Source organism: Panthera pardus, unplaced genomic scaffold (genome assembly GCF_024362965.1).
Source record: "Panthera pardus isolate Hobbes unplaced genomic scaffold, ASM2436296v1 HiC_scaffold_24, whole genome shotgun sequence".
In the NCBI taxonomy this organism is placed as follows: Eukaryota; Metazoa; Chordata; class Mammalia; order Carnivora; family Felidae; genus Panthera; species Panthera pardus.
Genome location: NW_026526810.1, coordinates 66,216,311 through 66,234,915, shown reverse-complemented (window position 1 = coordinate 66,234,915; position 18,605 = coordinate 66,216,311). Strand labels below are relative to the sequence as shown.

The window sequence follows — 18,605 nt, the reverse complement described above, 5'->3', positions numbered from 1 at the left end:
GCATGAATGGGGGAGGGTCAGAGAGAGAGGGAGACACAGAATCTGAAGCAGGCTCCAGGCTCTGAACAGTCAGCACAGAGCCCAACTCATGGGGCTTGAACTCACGGACCATGAGATCATGACCTCAGCCAAAGTCTGACACTTAACCGACTGAGCCACCCAGGCACCCCTGAACTGTACACTTAAAAATGGTTAAGATGGTAAATATAATGTTATATGTCTTTTACTACAACAAAATATTCTTTAGCTTAAAATTGGGTTATTCCCATGAACAGTAAATGTTTGTGCTTGGCATAAAAAAAAATCATCCAAGTTCCAATCTAAAAGGGATTTTAGGGATTAGCCAGATAATGACAATGAGGCTTGAAGTTAGAACAGTGTTTTTCAATGTCAGCACTGTTACCTTCTGGGCCAGACACTTTGTGGTTGTGGGGTGCTGTCACATGTATTGAAGGATGAATGCTTAACATCAGCCATGGCCTCTACTCACTAGATGCCATAGCACCCCCTCCCCCAATTGTAACAATCAAGAGTGTCTCCAGTCATTGCCAACTGTCCCCTGGGGCTGGGGGACATGGTGCAAAATTGCTCCTGGATGAGAACCACTGATGTAGAAAAAACCTGTCTCTGCTAGTGCCTTCTTCCCCAACAAGACAGGGAGATGCTGGAGGTTAGATGTGAATGTTAGTGGGCATATGTGAGGATGCACATATGCACTCATAGCCCTTCAAGCCAGGATGCTATGCTTTTCAGGGGCTGGTGGGTGGTGGTTGTCTCCGTCTTGTCATTAAAAGTCCATGTGTGAACAAGTGCTTCCCAATTACCTTTTAAAGCAAGCATGTACAGAGTGGGTGCTTAATAAATACTTTTTGAGATGCAGTTACCTGCTGGCCGCCCACTTACAGCATCTAAAAATTATACCTAGACAGGCAGACAAATGACTCAGAGAATGCTTCATGGTCCTGGCTCTACAGCGCTGTTTTGGAGCCAAGCTTCCAAAGCAAGCCCATTGGATTCTTCTAGATATAGACTCTATCTCTACCGCTATAAATCCTAGCAATTCCTTATATTTGCTAGCATTTTACAGATTATAAAGTGCTCCCACACATACATGACCTCCACCCTCCTTTTTTTTCATATGTGACCTCCCTTGATTCCCATAACAACCTTGTGAGGTAGTCAGGGCAGGAACAATTATTCCCATTCAGCAGGTAAAGGAAAGGGCTGTCAGAAAAATTCAGGTCACACAGCTTGTGAGTGGCAAAGCAAGGAATCAATGGCTCCCCCAATTCTGAGCCTTCCGCCCTTTTCATTTTTCAGTAAGGAATCCAAAACAGCAGAGTCCTGCAGCACCTTCCACATGTTTATTCTGCCAGAGATAGCAACTCTGCAGGGCACATGTCAGTCTTGACCTGTTGTCACCCTGATGTAACTATTTGTATGGTCCTAATGGGAAAGTCTATACAGGGTAGGAAACATGGTGAGCTTCCTGCCATGAGGATCAAGGCCCCCAATATACCAGATCCTGCTTCCACACTTCCCCCAGTCCTGAAAATCCTGAGATCTTCTCAGCCACTTTAAGGAAGAAGCATAAAGAAAGTTCACCTGGCTTTCTCTAAACATTATAGAAATGGACAGAACCTCCAAGCCCTAAGAGGATCTCTGATTAGACTCTAAGACTAGCATGAGCTATTAAGGAAGGCCAAAAGCTTTTGGATTAGAGGGTCTGTTGGGCATTAGAAGTCTGTAATTCCATGCCGTAGGAAATTCTTTGATGCCTACAGCATTCTAGTGCGGACAGGCCTGGATGTGAGTAAGGCCTTAATAGGAGTCACATGAACATTGGCCCACAAGTGGGGAAATCAAGTTATACATGGCAAATGTGGATTTTCTTAATTCCAAATTTTTTTCTGGTGAAGACTTGCCCACTGATATAACCTGGAGTGGTTTGCTTGGCTTTTCTTTGACAGAAGAAGCCAAGTTGGGCCTCATTGTCCAGGCATCCTAGGACTCATTTTTTACCAAAGAAGATCTATATGATAAGGTGATTATATTACTAATTGGGATGGATGAAAGGAAGGATTGAAACCTTGGCTATACCAGATGAATGGGCATCTCATTCTTAAATGGTTTTATAGACAATGAGTCTAAGAGTAAAACGATGGAGAAAAGCATCCCTACAGTAATCAACTTTCTTCCAACCTCTCATCAAGAAAGGTCCATAGTCAAGATAGAAAAGACCTTTCCCACTTCTCCTTTTTCAAAGCCACTCCAGAAAAAACACATTTGGACAGGATCCAAGTGTAAAAGCCCTCCAGTTAAAGTCTCTATTGTGCAATTTCTAGAGGAGAGGCCCTGTAGAATAGTGCAGGAAACCCAGGCTGGGAGTCCAAGGACTTGGACTGCTTATGCAGTCCTTGCTGCCTATGCAATATGTGACTTTGGTCAAGTCTCCTCACCTCTCTAAAACTCAGTCTTAGCAAAGGTAAATATAAATGATAGTACCTGCCCTGTGCACCTAAGAAGGTAGTTCTGAGAATCAAATAAAGTAATGGATGTGAACACTTTGTAAATCACCATCGAAGGTGGCACAGTAGAAAGAAGGAATCAGATCTGTGTTCTAATTCCTTAATAAGCATCTTATCTTAATAAGTATCATCTTAGTAAAGCTGACTATTTCCTGGGAAAAGCTTGAGGCTGTGTGACAGAAGATTTAGGTTCTAATACAGTTACTACTAACCTACTCCGTGATTTAGGCAAATAACTACCTCTCTGGGTCTCAGTTTCTTCATCCATAAAATAGGGATAGTAATACCTCTCTCATTTTTTTCCCATTTGGAAAATGGGAGTAATAGTTGCCCTATTTTCTTCCCCTATAAATTGGAGACAGTAATAATAGCCAGATCACTCTCTTCAGCAGTGAAAGAAGTGGGTTGCTTTACTCATTTGCCTACAAAACACAATTGACCTACTTTGCAGGATCTGGAGGTTCCAAAGAAACATGTACATTAAATTGTTCTGTGGACATAAGTTCTAGATGGATGTCTGACATCATTCATTCAGTAAACATTTATGGAGTGTCTACTGTGTGACACTTTACAAGTGAGAGGATGCAGTAAATAGTAGGCATTACTCTTGACTAAATGTAATGTGAATGTTCTTTCAGCTTCAGAACACAGCTCTGTGTGACATTCCTTCCCCTGCAGAAGCTCCAGAGGCCACTAAGGTGGAGGAAAAGTTATCTGATTCTGGTTTTCTAGGTAGCGGCTTCCTAGAATCAGAGAGACATTCCTCTTCTTCCTGTTCTCTAGCACTCTGTTTTGGCTAGCATTTTTTTTTTTGTTTTTTTTTTTTTTTAGCTTATATCTTTGTAATTTTAGTTTGGTCAAAGTTAAGATTTCAGGGCAGGGGGTAGAGTCAAATTTTTATAAAGTAAAGACTCTTGTCCCAACGTCAACCCATTATGACCCTCACCATCACCTCAGCAGCTCCACAGAAGGACATGTTATCCAAGAATAAGGAGACACAGTTAAGTGATCAGAGTCGCAAAGGGCTGTTGGTGTTGCACATCCCATTTTCCAGCAGCTGCCTGCCTCTGGAATGAGAAAAGGAGTACACACTCTGGAAATGCCAGAACAAAGGCTGGAGAACAGAAATGCTTACAGATCCCCACTGCAGTATTTGTTTTCCAAGAATCCTTGGTGGAACATTGACACTTAATTCCTGAGAAGACGGAATCTCTTTGATAACGTTCACTCCCACTTCCTCCTTGTGACAGCCATTCCTGGCTCTGAGAAACACCTACCCATTCCTCCACCACCTCCCTTTCCAGCACCTTAAAGACCAAAGTCAAACCTTGTTTTTCTCCTGTATTGATTATTTTTCTAACCCCTTGAACTAGTTTTATAACTCTAGCTGTATTACTCTCCTCTTGGCTGGCTTTGAAATGCCCTACAAATTACTTTTCTGATAAACTCCTGCTAGGCAAGGAGTTTACTATCACTTTTCAGCATTGTTAGCAACCCCATCCCTTGTTCTCAACTCCCGGCACTTGGTGTCTTTTAGGGGACAGGAGCACGTTACGTTTGGCAAATTAAGGGTCACTTGCTAGGGTAACTGTGTCCTGAGTCTTAGCACACTACCAGAAGGCCTTCTAGTCTCCACTAGCCTAATCTTCATGCAAAACACATATGGAGACTGGTGGAGGAGAGAGGGAGGCTGTTCCTATCACATAGGACTTTAAGTAAACGTACAAGAAAAGGAAAAGTCTTTAAGAACTAATGGGGCCCAGAATCTCATTTTTCTATCTCTCTTTGCCTGATGTTTAGATCACAAAGCTGAACATAAGGGATTGTTACTTCTTTTAGCTTCATCTGTGTATTTAGCCCGGTTCTGTTGGGATAGACTATCTGCACAGAAGCAAGGCAAGTTTGAGACAAATGTGCTTCCTTACCATCTGAATCTAGCTGCAGATGCTGTATGTCAGTCTCACGGTTGCTGCTGTCATACCTGCCTAGACCCCTTTCCTCTCCCATTAGTCATCTGAAGCTGCAATTTTTTAGTGTGAAAAGCATTCTTTATCCAAGAGGAATAAGATGTATTATTTAAAAAAAAATTTTTTAATGTTTATTTATTTTCGAGACAGACAGAGCATGAACGGGGGAGGGGCAGAGAGAGAGAGCGAGACACAGAATCCGAAGCAGGCTCCAGGCTCTGAGCTGTCAGCACAGAACCTGATGTGGGGCTCGAACTCATGAACTGTGAGATCATGACCTGAGCTGAAGTCAGACGCTCAACCGACTGAGCCACCCAGGGGCCCCAAAGTGTATTATTTTTAGAATGTGACTATTCACTGAAATAGAATGTTCCCTTTCACTGAAATAACCAGATGCATGAATTTTGGTTTAGATGTGAAAGTTCCAGGACTGGACTGAGGTTGAGTTGTGGTTGAGATCTGAAAGTCGTTTTTGAAAGTTGAGTGTAAAATCTCATACTCTGCATCTTGTTCAGCCCAGATATGGTTCCAAACCCCCTAAGAGAGGTGGTGGGAGTTTCAGATGTCCTCAGAACATTGTCAAACCAAGCTGGCCTCATAATACTCCAGTTCTGATTTTCTACCTGCATTCACTTAGTCTCTGATTCTTCCCTCAGCCCTCAAAGAGCTTTCTTTCAAAGAACCTGTGCAGTGCACCCTGATCACCTTGAATCACAAGAAGTAGAGGAAAGCTTGGGATGGAGCATGTCAGGAGCTCCCCCCACCCATCTGTTCCTCCCCTGCCCAATATACACATCCCAGTAGCCAACTATTCAGTCCTTGCTACCCATCTCACCTCTCAGGAGAAAGCTGGCCTTTCTGCACACAGAAGCAGAAATAGATTAGTGGAAAATGCACTGGATTAAGCATCAGGAGACTGACTTCTAGATCCAATTTTACCCATCAGTGGCCGTGGAATTTGGAAAAAGTCACTTAACCCCTCGATGTCTTAGCCTTTTTGTAAAATAAAGAGAGAAATACCTATTCTTCCTCTTCTTCCTGAATTTCGTAAGGTTTTTGTGAGGGTCGCATGAAACAATGGAGGGGAACGACCTTTGGAAGAATATAGTGCTGAACCTTTGCACGTATTGCACTCCTACAAACCACTTCCAAGCTACTAGGACTGTTTTTATAGGGTTATTTCATATTTCTTACCAAGGGTGGGGCTGTCATGTCTGGGGTAAAAGCCAGCCTCTAGAAGTGCTATCGATGCTCCTGGGTCTTAAAAAACCCCAGGCATGGGGTATGACCACAATCTATACAAAATTTATGGCCCTTAACCTCATTTTTGAAGCTTTCTACCCTGCAGATTGTCTCTGGGAATAGATTGCTTTTCCAGTCCTGCCATTTCCAGTTAGTCTTAAGATTTCTGTTGCCTCGAGTAGGCCATGATACAGCCCAGTAAGAGGGTCTTAAAGTTCAGTACCTGAGCCACTACTTGCTACCATGTAGACTTGGACAATGCACTTGATATCTCTGAGACTCAGTTTCCTCCTCTGTAAAATGGATAAAATTATATCTGACTCCATAGGGGTATCCTGAGGACCAAAGGAGACATATAAATTATTACTAGACGCACCTGCCTGAAGGTGTGTTCCAAAGGCATTTTAGGATCAAACTAGAGATGAGACCACTGCTGCAAATGCCAGTCTTGCCAATTGTGCTGACTCCACTGTCTTCCCTGACAACCTTGGTGCCTCCTGCAGGGAACATCATTGGCTCTGGGATCTTCGTCTCGCCAAAAGGTGTGCTGGAGAACGCTGGCTCTGTGGGCCTTGCTCTCATTGTCTGGATCGTAACTGGTCTCATCACAGCTGTGGGAGCCCTGTGCTATGCTGAGCTTGGTGTCACCATCCCCAAATCTGGAGGTGACTACTCCTACGTCAAGGACATCTTTGGAGGACTGGCTGGGTAAGAAGACCCACAGAGGCCTGTGTTGTCTAGAAGCCAAGGCCAGTGGTTTCCAGTGTGCCTAGGAGAGCTAGAGAATAGGATTCCTCTTTTGCTTCCCTGTCATGGTCACTAATGTAGCTGTGTGTCCCCTTGATTCTTCTGAGGATGGCAGAAGAACCAGGTTGTAGTTTTTACCTCTTTGTTGATTTCAGTGGGCAACATTCTATGAGTGGTAACAAATTGGGCTTTGTGACAACTCTGACCATAGACTCACAGAGAAAGCACATCACAAAACAAAGCCCTTTTGTTTTACAAATTAGAGTGACCACCTAAGAAATGGGGTACCCTCTTCTCACACTATCAAGGATGAGGCCTCCCAGCAGAGTCAGCCTCTGATCTTGAATTTCGTCAGCTTCTGCAGCCCTGCTACTGAGGAGCTGAACCCTTACCAGGGGGCCAAGAATGTGGAGGGCACTTTCCCCTCATGCCCCCACTCAGTGCCCCCCCTGGCAGTTGCTTAAAGTGGCCACACCCTAAGCATGTCCTGGCTGTCAGAATTCTCAGGTTGCCTATTTTATTTTCCACCACTGGATTCTAGGAGCCAGGGCTCAGAGAAGAGATTATAAAAGGAGAGGGGAGAGAGAAGAATGCCAAGACATGTGTTCGCACTAGCAGACACTTAGCTCCTCGTCGTCAAACCACTTTATTGTCATTGCAGAGGGCCAACTGTCTCATTGAGCAGGAGTTGGGGTCCTCAGCATCCCTGAAAATGAAAAGGAAACGTACCCCTTTAGCCCACCCACCTCTACTGCCCAGTGACTTGCCCAGGTTTCTTTTGATGACTCTTGAATCCCTGCCATGCATGTCATTGGGGCGGGAGTCTCTGTGGCTGTCTTGGGTCAAGTTCTGTCCTGTTCCCCCTTCAGGTTCCTGAGGCTTTGGATTGCGGTGCTGGTGATCTACCCCACCAACCAGGCTGTCATCGCCCTCACCTTCTCCAACTATGTGCTGCAGCCTCTCTTCCCCACCTGCTTCCCCCCAGAGTCTGGCCTTCGACTCCTGGCTGCCATCTGCTTATGTAAGTGCCATCTGGGCCTTGCTCCTAGGACGGCCTCTTTTGGCCTTCCTGGTGGTCCGCTTGTCTCTGATTCTCCTTCCCCTCCCTCTTTCTTTCCTTCCCTCCTTTATTTCCACACCCCCCCCCCATTACTTTTCCAACATGTGTGCCTTGGATGAATTGATTATGCATATAATTATCTGGTGTTAAAAAAGAAGAAACTAGGGTGCCTGGGTGGCTCAGTCGGTTGAGCATCTGACCAGCTCAGGTCATGATCTCATAGCTCGTGAGTTCGAGCCCTGCGTCGGGCTGTGCTGACAGCTCAAAGCCCGGAGCCTGCTTCAGATTCTGTGTCTTCATCTCTCTCTCTGCCCCTCCCTCACTCACGTTCTCTGTGTGTGTGTGTGTCTCTCACATTAAAAAATTTTCAAAAAAAAAAAAAGAAGAAGAAGAAGAAGGAGAAACGTAAATAGCTGCTCAGGGGCACAGTAATTTTCACCGGCAAGGTTCTTTACATCATACACAGCACTTTCACCTATATTATCTGATCTGAGCCTCATGACAAATCCATGAGGTAAGCGGGGCCAATATTATCACTTTCCTAGAGCAGGTAAGTACAAGAGCCAGGCAAATGAATACTCAAGGTGGCAGGCCCTGAGTGGAGCCCAGATCTCCTAATTCCTTCTCTTTCCAGCACATACACTGTGGAGGCTCCCTGATGCTTTAGGAAGATTTTTTTTTCTGGCTTCATCCATCTCTACCTCAATCTGCCAGTTCACAGCTTAAAACTCTTTGGGAGGAGAGTGTAAAGCTGTGAGTTGGGAGAAAATAAGTGCATCGTCTATGGTCTCTACCCTTAATATGCTTTCTACCTAACTGGGGAGAAAAGCCACAGAAACAGGTTCTATAGTAAGGATTCAATTTCAGTAAAATTTCAGAGAAGGGGCAGGGGTGCCTGGGTGGCTCAGTCCATTAAGTGTCTGACTGCTGCTCAGGTCATGATCTCATGGTTCATGAGTTCGTGAGTTAAAGCCCCAGAGTTTGCTTCAGATCCTCTGTCTTCCTTTCTCTCTGCCCCCACCCTGTTCTCTCTCTCTCTCTCTCAAAAATAAACATTTTTTAAAAATTCAGAGAAGAAGGAAAGATGTTTGTGAGCTGGAATAGATTAGAGATTTGTGTAGAGAAATTCTGCAACTCATATTTTTAGGAAGTATCAGGGATCTCAATAGATTGAGATATTTTATATATTTTAACCAAAAACTAATTTTTAAAGAAAATATTTGGATTTTTTCCAGGCTCCACTTTTTGGAATTAACATGATCCCTGCCTTCTCGTACCTTTCAACACACATACACTTAGCTGAAGGCAGTGACAATCTGGGCCACACTTTTTCCCAGATCTTGATGTTTTCCCTCTGTCAGGGTGGTGGGAAAGAAGAGGAGGGGTCACTTGCCCACCCCGAGGCCTCTCACAGGGGTAGTCTCCTTGGCAAGCATGCCCTCTTTGGCAGTGGTATACAGCTCTAGGAGAGACCCCTACCATCCAAGCAGGTGGTACTATGGGGCCAAGATACTTATTTGGGGTATATTCCCTGTGCTTGGTCAGGCCTGCTCACGGCCCTAGAGGCAAAGGAATGTGGACTCCAGAACCAGGTTGCCTGAGGCTGCATCTCTGCACCACTTTCTAATTGTGGCAAGTGCTTGGCAAAGTTCCCCACCCCACCCTGCTGTGAGATGGAGGTTGTAATCCTGCCTGCACAGGAGGTCATGGTTGTAAGGATTGCATGAGATAATAAATGTTCTTAGCACAGGGTCACGTAGTCACTGAGGGTGGTCACTCAGTCCTTGCCTGCTAGCTGGATCCAGAGCTGGGAGAGGTGTGGGGAGGGGGAAGGTGGCATGGGAATGCAGGAAGAGTTGGTATTTCTGCCATCAGACAGGTTAATGGAGGTAGGAAGGAGGACCACATAAGTGCTGGCCACTGCTCTTTCAGTGTCTCGTGCACACAGCCTCGGCTTCCTTTTTCCTGCTGATACTGCTAAAGTATCTCAGACAGGAGGCCACCCTTACTCTCCAACAAGAAATTGACAACCATGAGACTGGTCAGTCTGTCCCCACAGAGAAAAACCAGGCCACACAGTGGAGTTGCCTTGGCAGCTGACCCCACAGCCTCCTTTGCCTTCCCCCAAACTGCCAAGGGTAGCTGATCCCTTGTGCCAGGACCCTCTGTAGTTGTATAGTCCCATAGATACCCCCTCAGGTCAGACAAGGTTATCTCCTGCCTATAGCCCAGCTCTGGAAAGACAGTTGTGCCTTGTCCCCTCCACAGCCCACTCCTCAACTGGACACTGCTAGCACCAAGCCAAGGAGGAATTTAGAAACTCTGATGACAAAATGACAAAGTCCTCTCCTCTCCCAATTCCTGCCATTAAAGGTTCAATAAAGCTTATCTGACCTGTCCTCTGCCTCCTAAGTAGAACTGCAGGGAGATTATCTCCAACTTAACATTGGTCAATCTTGTTCTCCAGAGACAGGAATTTTTCATTGTCCTTGAGCTAGGTATTCAAGTACTTTTTCACCTTCATAAGCAGAAAAATCTAAAACCCAAACTTATTTCTCCTTATTTCTTTTGGCGGAAATGGAAAATAGCTCCTTACCTAACCCCTTGTGCTACCCACTTCTTCCCAAATGTGAAGGCCATGTGGAGCCCATGACCCCTCTCCCGGCAGGGGTGTACGTGCAGACATAGCCACACACTCACATTTTCTCACCAGATGCTACCAGCTGCTTTGAGTCTGTGCAAAGAAAGTTCTGTTTTCTGGTTTGTTGAATACTTTTTTTTTTCCTGTTTTTGGAATCCACTTCTTTTTTTTTTTAAATTTTTTTCAACGTTTTTTATTTATTTTTGGGACAGAGAGAGACAGAGCATGAACGGGGGAGGGGCAGAGAGAGAGGGAGACACAGAATCGGAAACAGGCTCCAGGCTCCGAGCCATCAGCCCAGAGCCTGACGCGGGGCTCGAACTCACGGACTGCGAGATCGTGACCTGGCTGAAGTCGGACGCTTAACCGACTGTGCCACCCAGGCGCCCCTGGAATCCACTTCTATAGGCCCTCTAATCATCTCTTAAGGTATTCAGTGAAAAAGGAACCAACTGTCCAGAAGGCTTGATGGATGCTACTTTCCTTAAATGCTATTATCTTTTATTCCAGCACCCTGTCCTCTTTGCAGGTGCCAGGCAAGCCAGCTGTGTAAAAATAGGCCCAGTGTTCTTTGGCAGTAGAGCCAAGAGTGGCCCAGTCTAGTCAGGTTTTTGAGAGAATCAGTAGAAAGTTTGGGATGGTCTGAATGTATTGAAATAAAAAGTTCTGCTTTCTGCTGTGTCATTTTGGTATACTGATGACAGGCCTAACCCACTGTAGGATGAGAATTTTTAAGGCCACCCTCTGTGAAGAGGTATATCATGGAGGGAGCAGGAAGACTGGGTGGGGAGCCTGGCAGGGAGACCCCATGGGCCCCTGGCTGGAGTTGGCCGTGGGAGGGAAGAGATGAGGTCAAGTCTGGTTCTGTGTTGGGGCCAAAATAGATCAGATGAGAAATGGCGGTGGAACAGCCAGTTGGGGGTGGAGAGAACCTGCTATAACTGGCTTGCCTGCTAGGAGCCTGGCAGGTTGGGGGTGGGGGTGGGGAGGGAGAAGGAACTGCAGAGCTGGATCTGCTTATGCAACTGCAGCTGCCACTTTGAGTTATTCTATTATGTAGGTCAAAGCTGATTATTCACTGCTGAGTCAGCAGAATATCCCTTGCCACCAGGCAGTAAGAAAAAAAGAATGTATTTTACATTCTAATTAAATGAAAAGCCTTTCTCCCTTCTCCAGAGTGGGAGGAAGGACTTAAGAAAGAGGGGGAACAGGAGGTGTTGAAACTTGGCTTTGATGCCTTCTTCTGTGATTTTCTTGAGTGTTTCTCTTTTCTTTCTTTGTCTTTTTACTAATTTATAAATGACTATATTCTCTAGGTAAAAGATTCAAGTAGTTATATAAAGTTGGTCGACTGTGAAAACTTCCCCTTACTGTCACAGTCTTCCCCTGCCCAGTGGCCGTGCTAACAGTTGATAGATATCTTTCTAATTCTAAATAAAATGCATCTCTCCATGTATGTGTCTGGACATATAGACAAACATATTGACAGGTTATTTCTGCAGCTTGCTGTTTTATCATTTAGTTATATCTTTTGGCAATTGCCTGAGTTTCTAGTTATAAACAAAGAGGTCCCATTGACACTGAAGGAGCTTCAGGTGTTCTGGGGTCCCCCATTTGTGCTTCTTGCTTCCTAACACTGGGTTTTCCTTTGGGATCTGTCTCCCTCTCCTTGGGACTGGGCCACCTTTCACTCAAGCAGCTCTTGGTCTCCTTCCTGGCTTTGGGAGCTAGGGTCATGTCCAGAAGCTAAAGTAGAATTTTTTCTTCTCATTCAAGTACCCTTTCCCCCCTGAATGCCTGTCCTAAAAAAGCTCCTTCTCCTTTCTCACCCTGAGGGGACAAGAGTGTGCTGCATGCATTTCACAAGTAAAAAATGCTTCTTATCTTATTTTCTATCTCTCTACTGAGATTCCTAAGAGGCTAGTCTTTTAGGGCTTCAGATTTCTCCTCCTCCTCCTGCTTCTGCTTTTCTCCTTTCCCTCCTTCTCCTCCTCCTTTTTTTTCTTCTTTTTCTCTTTCTCCTTCTTTTTCTTCTTCCTTGAGCAGCTTGGAAAAGAAAGAACTTCACTATTTGTGTAATTTTTAACTCTGATTTGCTCTGCAATTCCTCTGTGGAAAGCTTCCAGGTCCTTGATGCAGGATGCTATGATAGATAAACGTGTGTATTGTTTTGCAAGTCTCTTGCAAATTAATACCTTGACATCAGAGGGTTCTAGTCTTTCCTAATTTCTAAATCCCTTAGTCTTGGTTCATTTTCCTTTGAGGTTTCTTTCACATTCTCTAACCCCAAATTTATCTCCATTTACTAAACCTGTTGCCTCAGATCCTGGACAGCATTGCTTTCTTGCCCTCCTTAATTCCCGGAGTTCTCTGGATGTCTCATAATCCTTATATGTATGAATCCAGACAAACAGACTGCCCAGATTTAATCCATGTATATCCAGGTTGTCTTCTTTCCCCATACATCGTCTAGCATACAGGCGTTCCTGGGTGGCTCAGTCTGACTTTGGCTCGGGTCATGGTCTCACTGTTCATGGGTTCGAGCCCTGTGTCAGGCTCTGTGTTGACAGCTCAGAGTCCAGAGCCTGCTTCAGATTCTGTGTCTTCCTCTCTCTCTGCCCCTCCCCTGCTCACGCTTTGTTTCTCTCTCTCTCTCTCTCTCTCTCTCTCAAAAGTGAATAAACGTTAAAAAAATTTTTATTAAAAAATAAATAAATAAAATCTAAATACAGTTGACCCTTGAACAATGGAGAGGTTAGGGATGCTGACTCCCTGAACAATGAAAATCCACATATAACTTTGACTTCCCAAAAACTTAACTACACTTAGCCTACTATTGACTAGAAGCTTTACCAGTAACATAAACAGCCAATTAACACATATTGTGTATGTTGTATGGATTATATATACTGTATTCTTACAATAAAGTAAGCTAAAAACGTTAAGAAAATCATAAGGAAGAGAAAATACATTTACAGTGCTGTGCTGTAACAAATCCACATTTTAGCGGGCCTGTGATGCTCCAACTCGTATCGTTCAAGGGTCACCTGCATATTGAAAATCTCTTTAATTTTTTACTCAGTTGTCAATTTGACTAAAATCTCGTTTTTCATTTTTATGATTCATAGAGACTAAAATTATTTTGTAAGTGGCTTTTCAAAAAAGAAAGAAACTGCAAATCTATCAGTTAATCACCATATTGAGCTCCAACACTGAGGGGTGATGATAAGGCATTATTTATAGAGTCTGGGAAGAGGTTAAAGGCTAATGAAGACATTGGTGTACAAACAAATAATTACAATACAATGTGATGACAAAAATGTGTGCAACACAAAGAAATGTCCTTCAAAGTTGCCAGAGGAATGCTAGGTAAGGCTCCCAGATTGAGCCAAATCTAAAAAGGTAAGTAGGTGGGCTCCAGATAGGCATGAAATAGAACAGCCAGGTAGAGGGATGGGCGCAGGAAAGACTGTGTGTCAAGAGAGAAATGACATGTTGGAGAAAAGCAAGTACTTTTGTGTGGATGGAGCCCAGGAGAGTGATAGGAGATGAGGTTGAACAGGTGAGAAGGGCCCAGATCTCGAAGGATCCTATATATCATACAGGAGAGAGCAGGCTTCATCCAAGTCATGGGGAACCACTGAAGGATATTGAGCAGATGAGTAACATGATTAGGCTCACATCTGAGTGAAGACTGTGACACTTGAAGCAGGAAGACGAGTTAGCAGGCTAAACATTTGTCCAGGCCAGCGAAATCCTGGCCTGAAATAAAAATGAAGTTACAAGGTGACAAAAACCAGAAAGATTTAGGAGTAGAACCAGCTGGACATGGTGATTGACTACTAAGAAGGAGCAATGTAGTTTATCTAGGATGAATCAAAATGAAATGTTTCAACTGTCTAGTGTTTGTGATGAGCATTCACAATGTGTTCTCTCTTTCTGCCTTCCACCACCTCCGCAAAGCCCTGAGGAGCACTGAGCAGGTCTTTGGCTGGAAGCCTTCCTCAGGGTGGCTACCCCAGGTTGTTGCTCAAAAGTCTGCTGTAGAGCAATACAACCTAGAAAGGAGTTGGGACTCTTGGGAAGCATTATATAAACGAGAATCTCAACACTTTGTTCATTCAACAAAGATTTATCAAGTGCCCATGATGTGCTAGATACTGTTTGAGACACAGGAGATACAACAGTAAACCAAAAAACCTCATTCTCATTTGCGGTGGCAGCAGCAGGAAGTTGAGACTTAATAAACATTTACTGAGTCCACATGTGTGTCTTCCAGGTACCACAGGGGATACAGAATCATTCAATTATTCTCAAATAACTGAGTGTCTGTTCTGCTTCAGGGACTGTGTTAGACATGAGGATACTTCGTTCCTGTACCAAGGAACCCACAGTCCAATGGATGATTCTGACAAAGACACAAGGAATTTCAGTTCTAACTCGTAAATTCCCCAAGAGGACAACATCCAAGCAGAGCTAGATATAACAGAAACGGGAGTAGAGGCGCCTGGGTGGCTCAATCGGTTAAGCGTCGACTTCAGCTCAGGTCATGATCTCGTGGTTTGTGAGTTCGAGCCCCACATTGGGCTCTGTGCTTACAGCTCAGAGCTTGGAGTCTGCTTCAGATTCTGTGTTTCCCTCTGTCTCTGCCCCTCCCCCACTCACGTTCTGTCTCTCTCTCAAAAATAAATAAACATTAAAAAAATTAAAAAAAAAAAAAGAAATGGGAGTAGGGACTGTGGTTGAGGAAAATCTTGGAGAAAATTACATATAAGTTGAGGAAAGACCAGTTGGAGATAGGGCAACATTCAGCATGGAGAGGAAAGTGGAATGGGATGGGACAGGGAGAATGTTACAGCAGGAAGGATTAGCATGTGCCAAGGTCTAGGAACAGGAAAGAACATTCCCCCTTAGGGGAACTTCAGGTGATTCAGTATAGCCACAGCATAGACTAAGAGGTAGGAAATGTAGATAGAAGTGAAGACTCAGCCATGAAAGGGCCTTCTGGGCCATGCCAGAGAGATTGGGCTTTACTCTAGGAGCAGTGGGACAGCATTAAAGGGTTTCAGAAAATTGATATGATCATATTTACATTTTAGAAAACTCATGGCTGCAAGAGTAAAGGATGAATTGGAGAGGGGAATAAGATCAGAGGCAAGGAGACCAGTTATAATGTGGTTACAGGAATCCAGGATAGGGATGACAGTGATATGAATTAGGGATGGAGCTGTGGGGGTATACAGAAATAGATGTATTTGGCATTTACAAGGTAGAATTTACAGGACCTGGTGATTATGGTGATTGGGGAGTCAAGGATGGCACATTCTCATTGGAATGCAAGTGAAATAAATTGAGGATAACACTGGATTATATTTTAATGCCTTGTCATTGGTGTGGTTCATACTGTGTTGAGTTGGCCCATCTGTCTCTCCAATGCTCACGATTCACTTCCCTTCCCATTCACCCTTCCCATTCACTCTCCAACACTCATGATCTGTTGCTGAGACTTGAGGAAGGCATTCCATATGCTTTTGGAATTCATGCCTATAATGGCAGAGTAAACACCTGCTCTTCAGTGCCATTTCACCTCCTCCCTGCCCTATAAGACCTCTGGAGTATCTTTTGTGCCTATTACCCTCATCTTAACACTTCTTTTTTTTTTTTTTTTATTTTAGAACTATCTAACTTTTATTTTATTATTTTTTTCCAATATATGAAATTTATTGTCAAATTGGTTTCCATACAACACCCAGTGAACATTTCTTAAGAGCGATCCAATCTTGAGCTCTAATAAGAACAACTACCAATAAGTGCTCTATAGTTTATATATCATAGTAAGCAATTACAAATATCACAGCAAATTCTAGAGTTTGGATCTAGAGATCCATTGGTTGTTGGACACTTCTGTCCATTAGTCTAAATCTAGTTCTGTTCTCAGATCAGTTTCTTTGTCTTCTTTTTAGTTTCAATATGCTTCAATTCCTGGTCCAGATCACCTCTTCTTTCCTGGATTCCCATAGTGTCTCTTCTAGTCTCCAGCTTTCACTCTTAAACTGGAGTTTGCTGTTCAAAGGGTCCAAACAGCCAAAGTCCTGGAAATTGGGGAATGAGGAACTTGTTCCTGGGAATGTGTCCAGCCCTACTTAAGAGAGTAATAAATGGGATTGAGGCTTCCTAAAACAGGGAGTTTTCTAGTAGTTCAGCTTCCACTAGGATGGAAACAGCTTGCTAACTTTCTCAAACCAGCCTTGCAGATTAAATTCTCCTCTGGCCTTTTGTTGCTGACTTTGTTTTACCAAGAGGAGCCAGAGCCTGTGGTTTATGAAGTTCACATTTATTTCACATACCCAAGAATATAAAACTAGAAGACTACTGGGAGTGGGGCCTAATGTTACAGAGAGTTTTGGGGTAAAGATGAGAGGGAAGATTTGTTTTTGAGAGTTTAGCGAGTATAAGTACTACCTGCCATTGGAGTAGGGTTATAACTGAACCAATCCTGGGAATTTTGCAGCCTGGGTCCATGCTTATAAGCTTCAGTGACACCAACAGAGCCCACAAGTGTTCTAGTCCAAGAACCAACCAGACCTCCCAAGACTCACACCCTTTCCTCCGAGGCTGAGGGTGATGAAAAGTGAGGCTAGCCCTCTTGAGCTCTGTGCAGACCCCACAGAACCTGCCCCATTCCTTTTCCCATTTTGTCTGGGAGGCATCTGCCCTGAGAATTGGGGGGATGAGATAACAGGAATTTTTGAGGCCAGTGCTGAGACAATAATGAGTAGGATTAAAATGTAACTCTCAGAGGTGGCATGGTGCACTAGGTCTGTCTCCCCTGCTTTCCAGCTGCTTTCCATTTTTCTCTTCCCCCACCCCACCCCATCCCTACCCTAGCTCAGAAGCCATGTTTCGTTCATGCTGAAGAGAGAACTACTCAGCTCTTGGAAAATGCTGAGCTGGGAGTTTGGGCTTCTTGGCTAAACTAAGTCCCAGATGGTGATTCAGCAGAAACTCCAGGTCTAGCAACTGGCACGGAGGGGTCAGGATAAGAAGGAAGGGGAAGAGAGAGCCAGGGAGGGGGGTAGGGCAGCATGGGTGGGAGCTTAGCTGGAAGAATGCTTCCAGATGTAAAGGGCTGGAGAAGGACAAAACGTTACTGTAGCATGGTGCAAGATCTGTTTCACAGCCCCATTGTGGACCTTACAGAAGCTGGGATCAAAGCTTAGTTTATAGGAAAGGGCTGCTTTGATTGATTTTGGTGTTATTGTTGTTGCTTTGTTTTGATGTTTTTGTCTTTCATCAGTCAAGTTATTTATACTTACCATAATACCAGCCTTTGTTTTAGATAGGCAACAACTTGAGACTTTATAATACAACTCCTCACCCCGTGTGAAAAATGTCTCACCCTGGGTGAACAGGGAAGGATTCTAGGAAGCTGGCTGTGTCTTTCCACTCACACCCCTTTCCCCCCAGGTCTCTCTGAGGACTCATAGAAGGAAAGATAGCTCAGTCTGGCCCGTGTGGGCAAACCTGGAACCTTATCAGAGCCTTGGGTTGTGTTTGTTAGATCTCAAACAGGGCTCTCTGTTTTCTTTGCGTATCAGTGTCTTTTGGCAGCTGGCACTGGTAACCTCCTAGTTCTGGAAATGGCTGAGGTTAGGCAAGCCAAGCCCAAGCAGTCTCTCCACAATTAGAAACACGTGCCCAGATCCTTCCAAGAGCAGGACGGGAGATGTAGCCAAGGAGCCCTGTCCAGCCTATCACAGAGCTCAGTGTCACCACACCCCCTCCTGCGGGCTGAGTGCTCACAGGCTTGCTGCTCCAGCCTGGGCACCGGAGGGCTGGTCTAAGGGGCGTCACCTTGCCCCTTTTGCTCCAGGTCTGGAGGGGAGGGAGTTAGGGGGAGCTGACAGAGCATGGCGGAAGGCGGAAGGAGGAGAAGTGTGTGCCCCAGCAAAAGGTGAGACTAAGAAACCAATGCCTATGACCCAGGTGAAATTTATGGCTGCTTCAGAGGTCTGGGAGCTCCATCCCGGAAAGGTGGTTATTTTGAAGCTCTGGAGAGGAACAGGGTGTTCTGATTTCTACAAAGTGGCGTCACAGCTTCCCCTTTCAGCAGCTGTTTGCTTAGTGCATTATATCTTTTTTCTGTCCTGGCCTTCTCTGTGCTGCATCTCTCAGGCTCTTTCTCCCTTACTCATATCGATGTGTACTGTCCCTCCTCTTCCTTCCTCCCCACTGTTGGCTCTCTCTTTCCCTCTCTTCTTCATCACCTGTCTTTATGGACTTTGACAAGTCTGGGCATTTCCCCCCACTTTCTACTGCCTGTTTTCTCTTATCTGAAAAGACAGAGAGGCCTAGTTCTGGAAGTGCTAAACAAAAACAAGTTGTTCCAAGCTGCCTCCAGCCCATTCCTGAGAAAGGTA

At 44.6% G+C, this 18,605-nt stretch overlaps 1 protein-coding gene across 2 annotated transcripts in view; it reads left to right on the top strand.

Annotated features, from left to right (window-relative positions):
* SLC7A8 (solute carrier family 7 member 8) overlaps positions 1-18,605 on the top strand; it is a 51,838-nt gene that overhangs the window by 9,012 nt on the left and 24,221 nt on the right. The window contains exons 2-3 of one of the 2 annotated variants that reach the window (XM_019429421.2): positions 6,241-6,445; positions 7,354-7,505. In XM_019429421.2, coding sequence (XP_019284966.1) covers positions 6,241-6,445; positions 7,354-7,505 — 357 coding nt within the window. Of the gene's footprint in view, positions 1-6,240; positions 6,446-7,353; positions 7,506-18,025; positions 18,140-18,605 lie in introns of those variants that run through there. The other variant, XM_019429422.2, reaches the window with a different exon arrangement.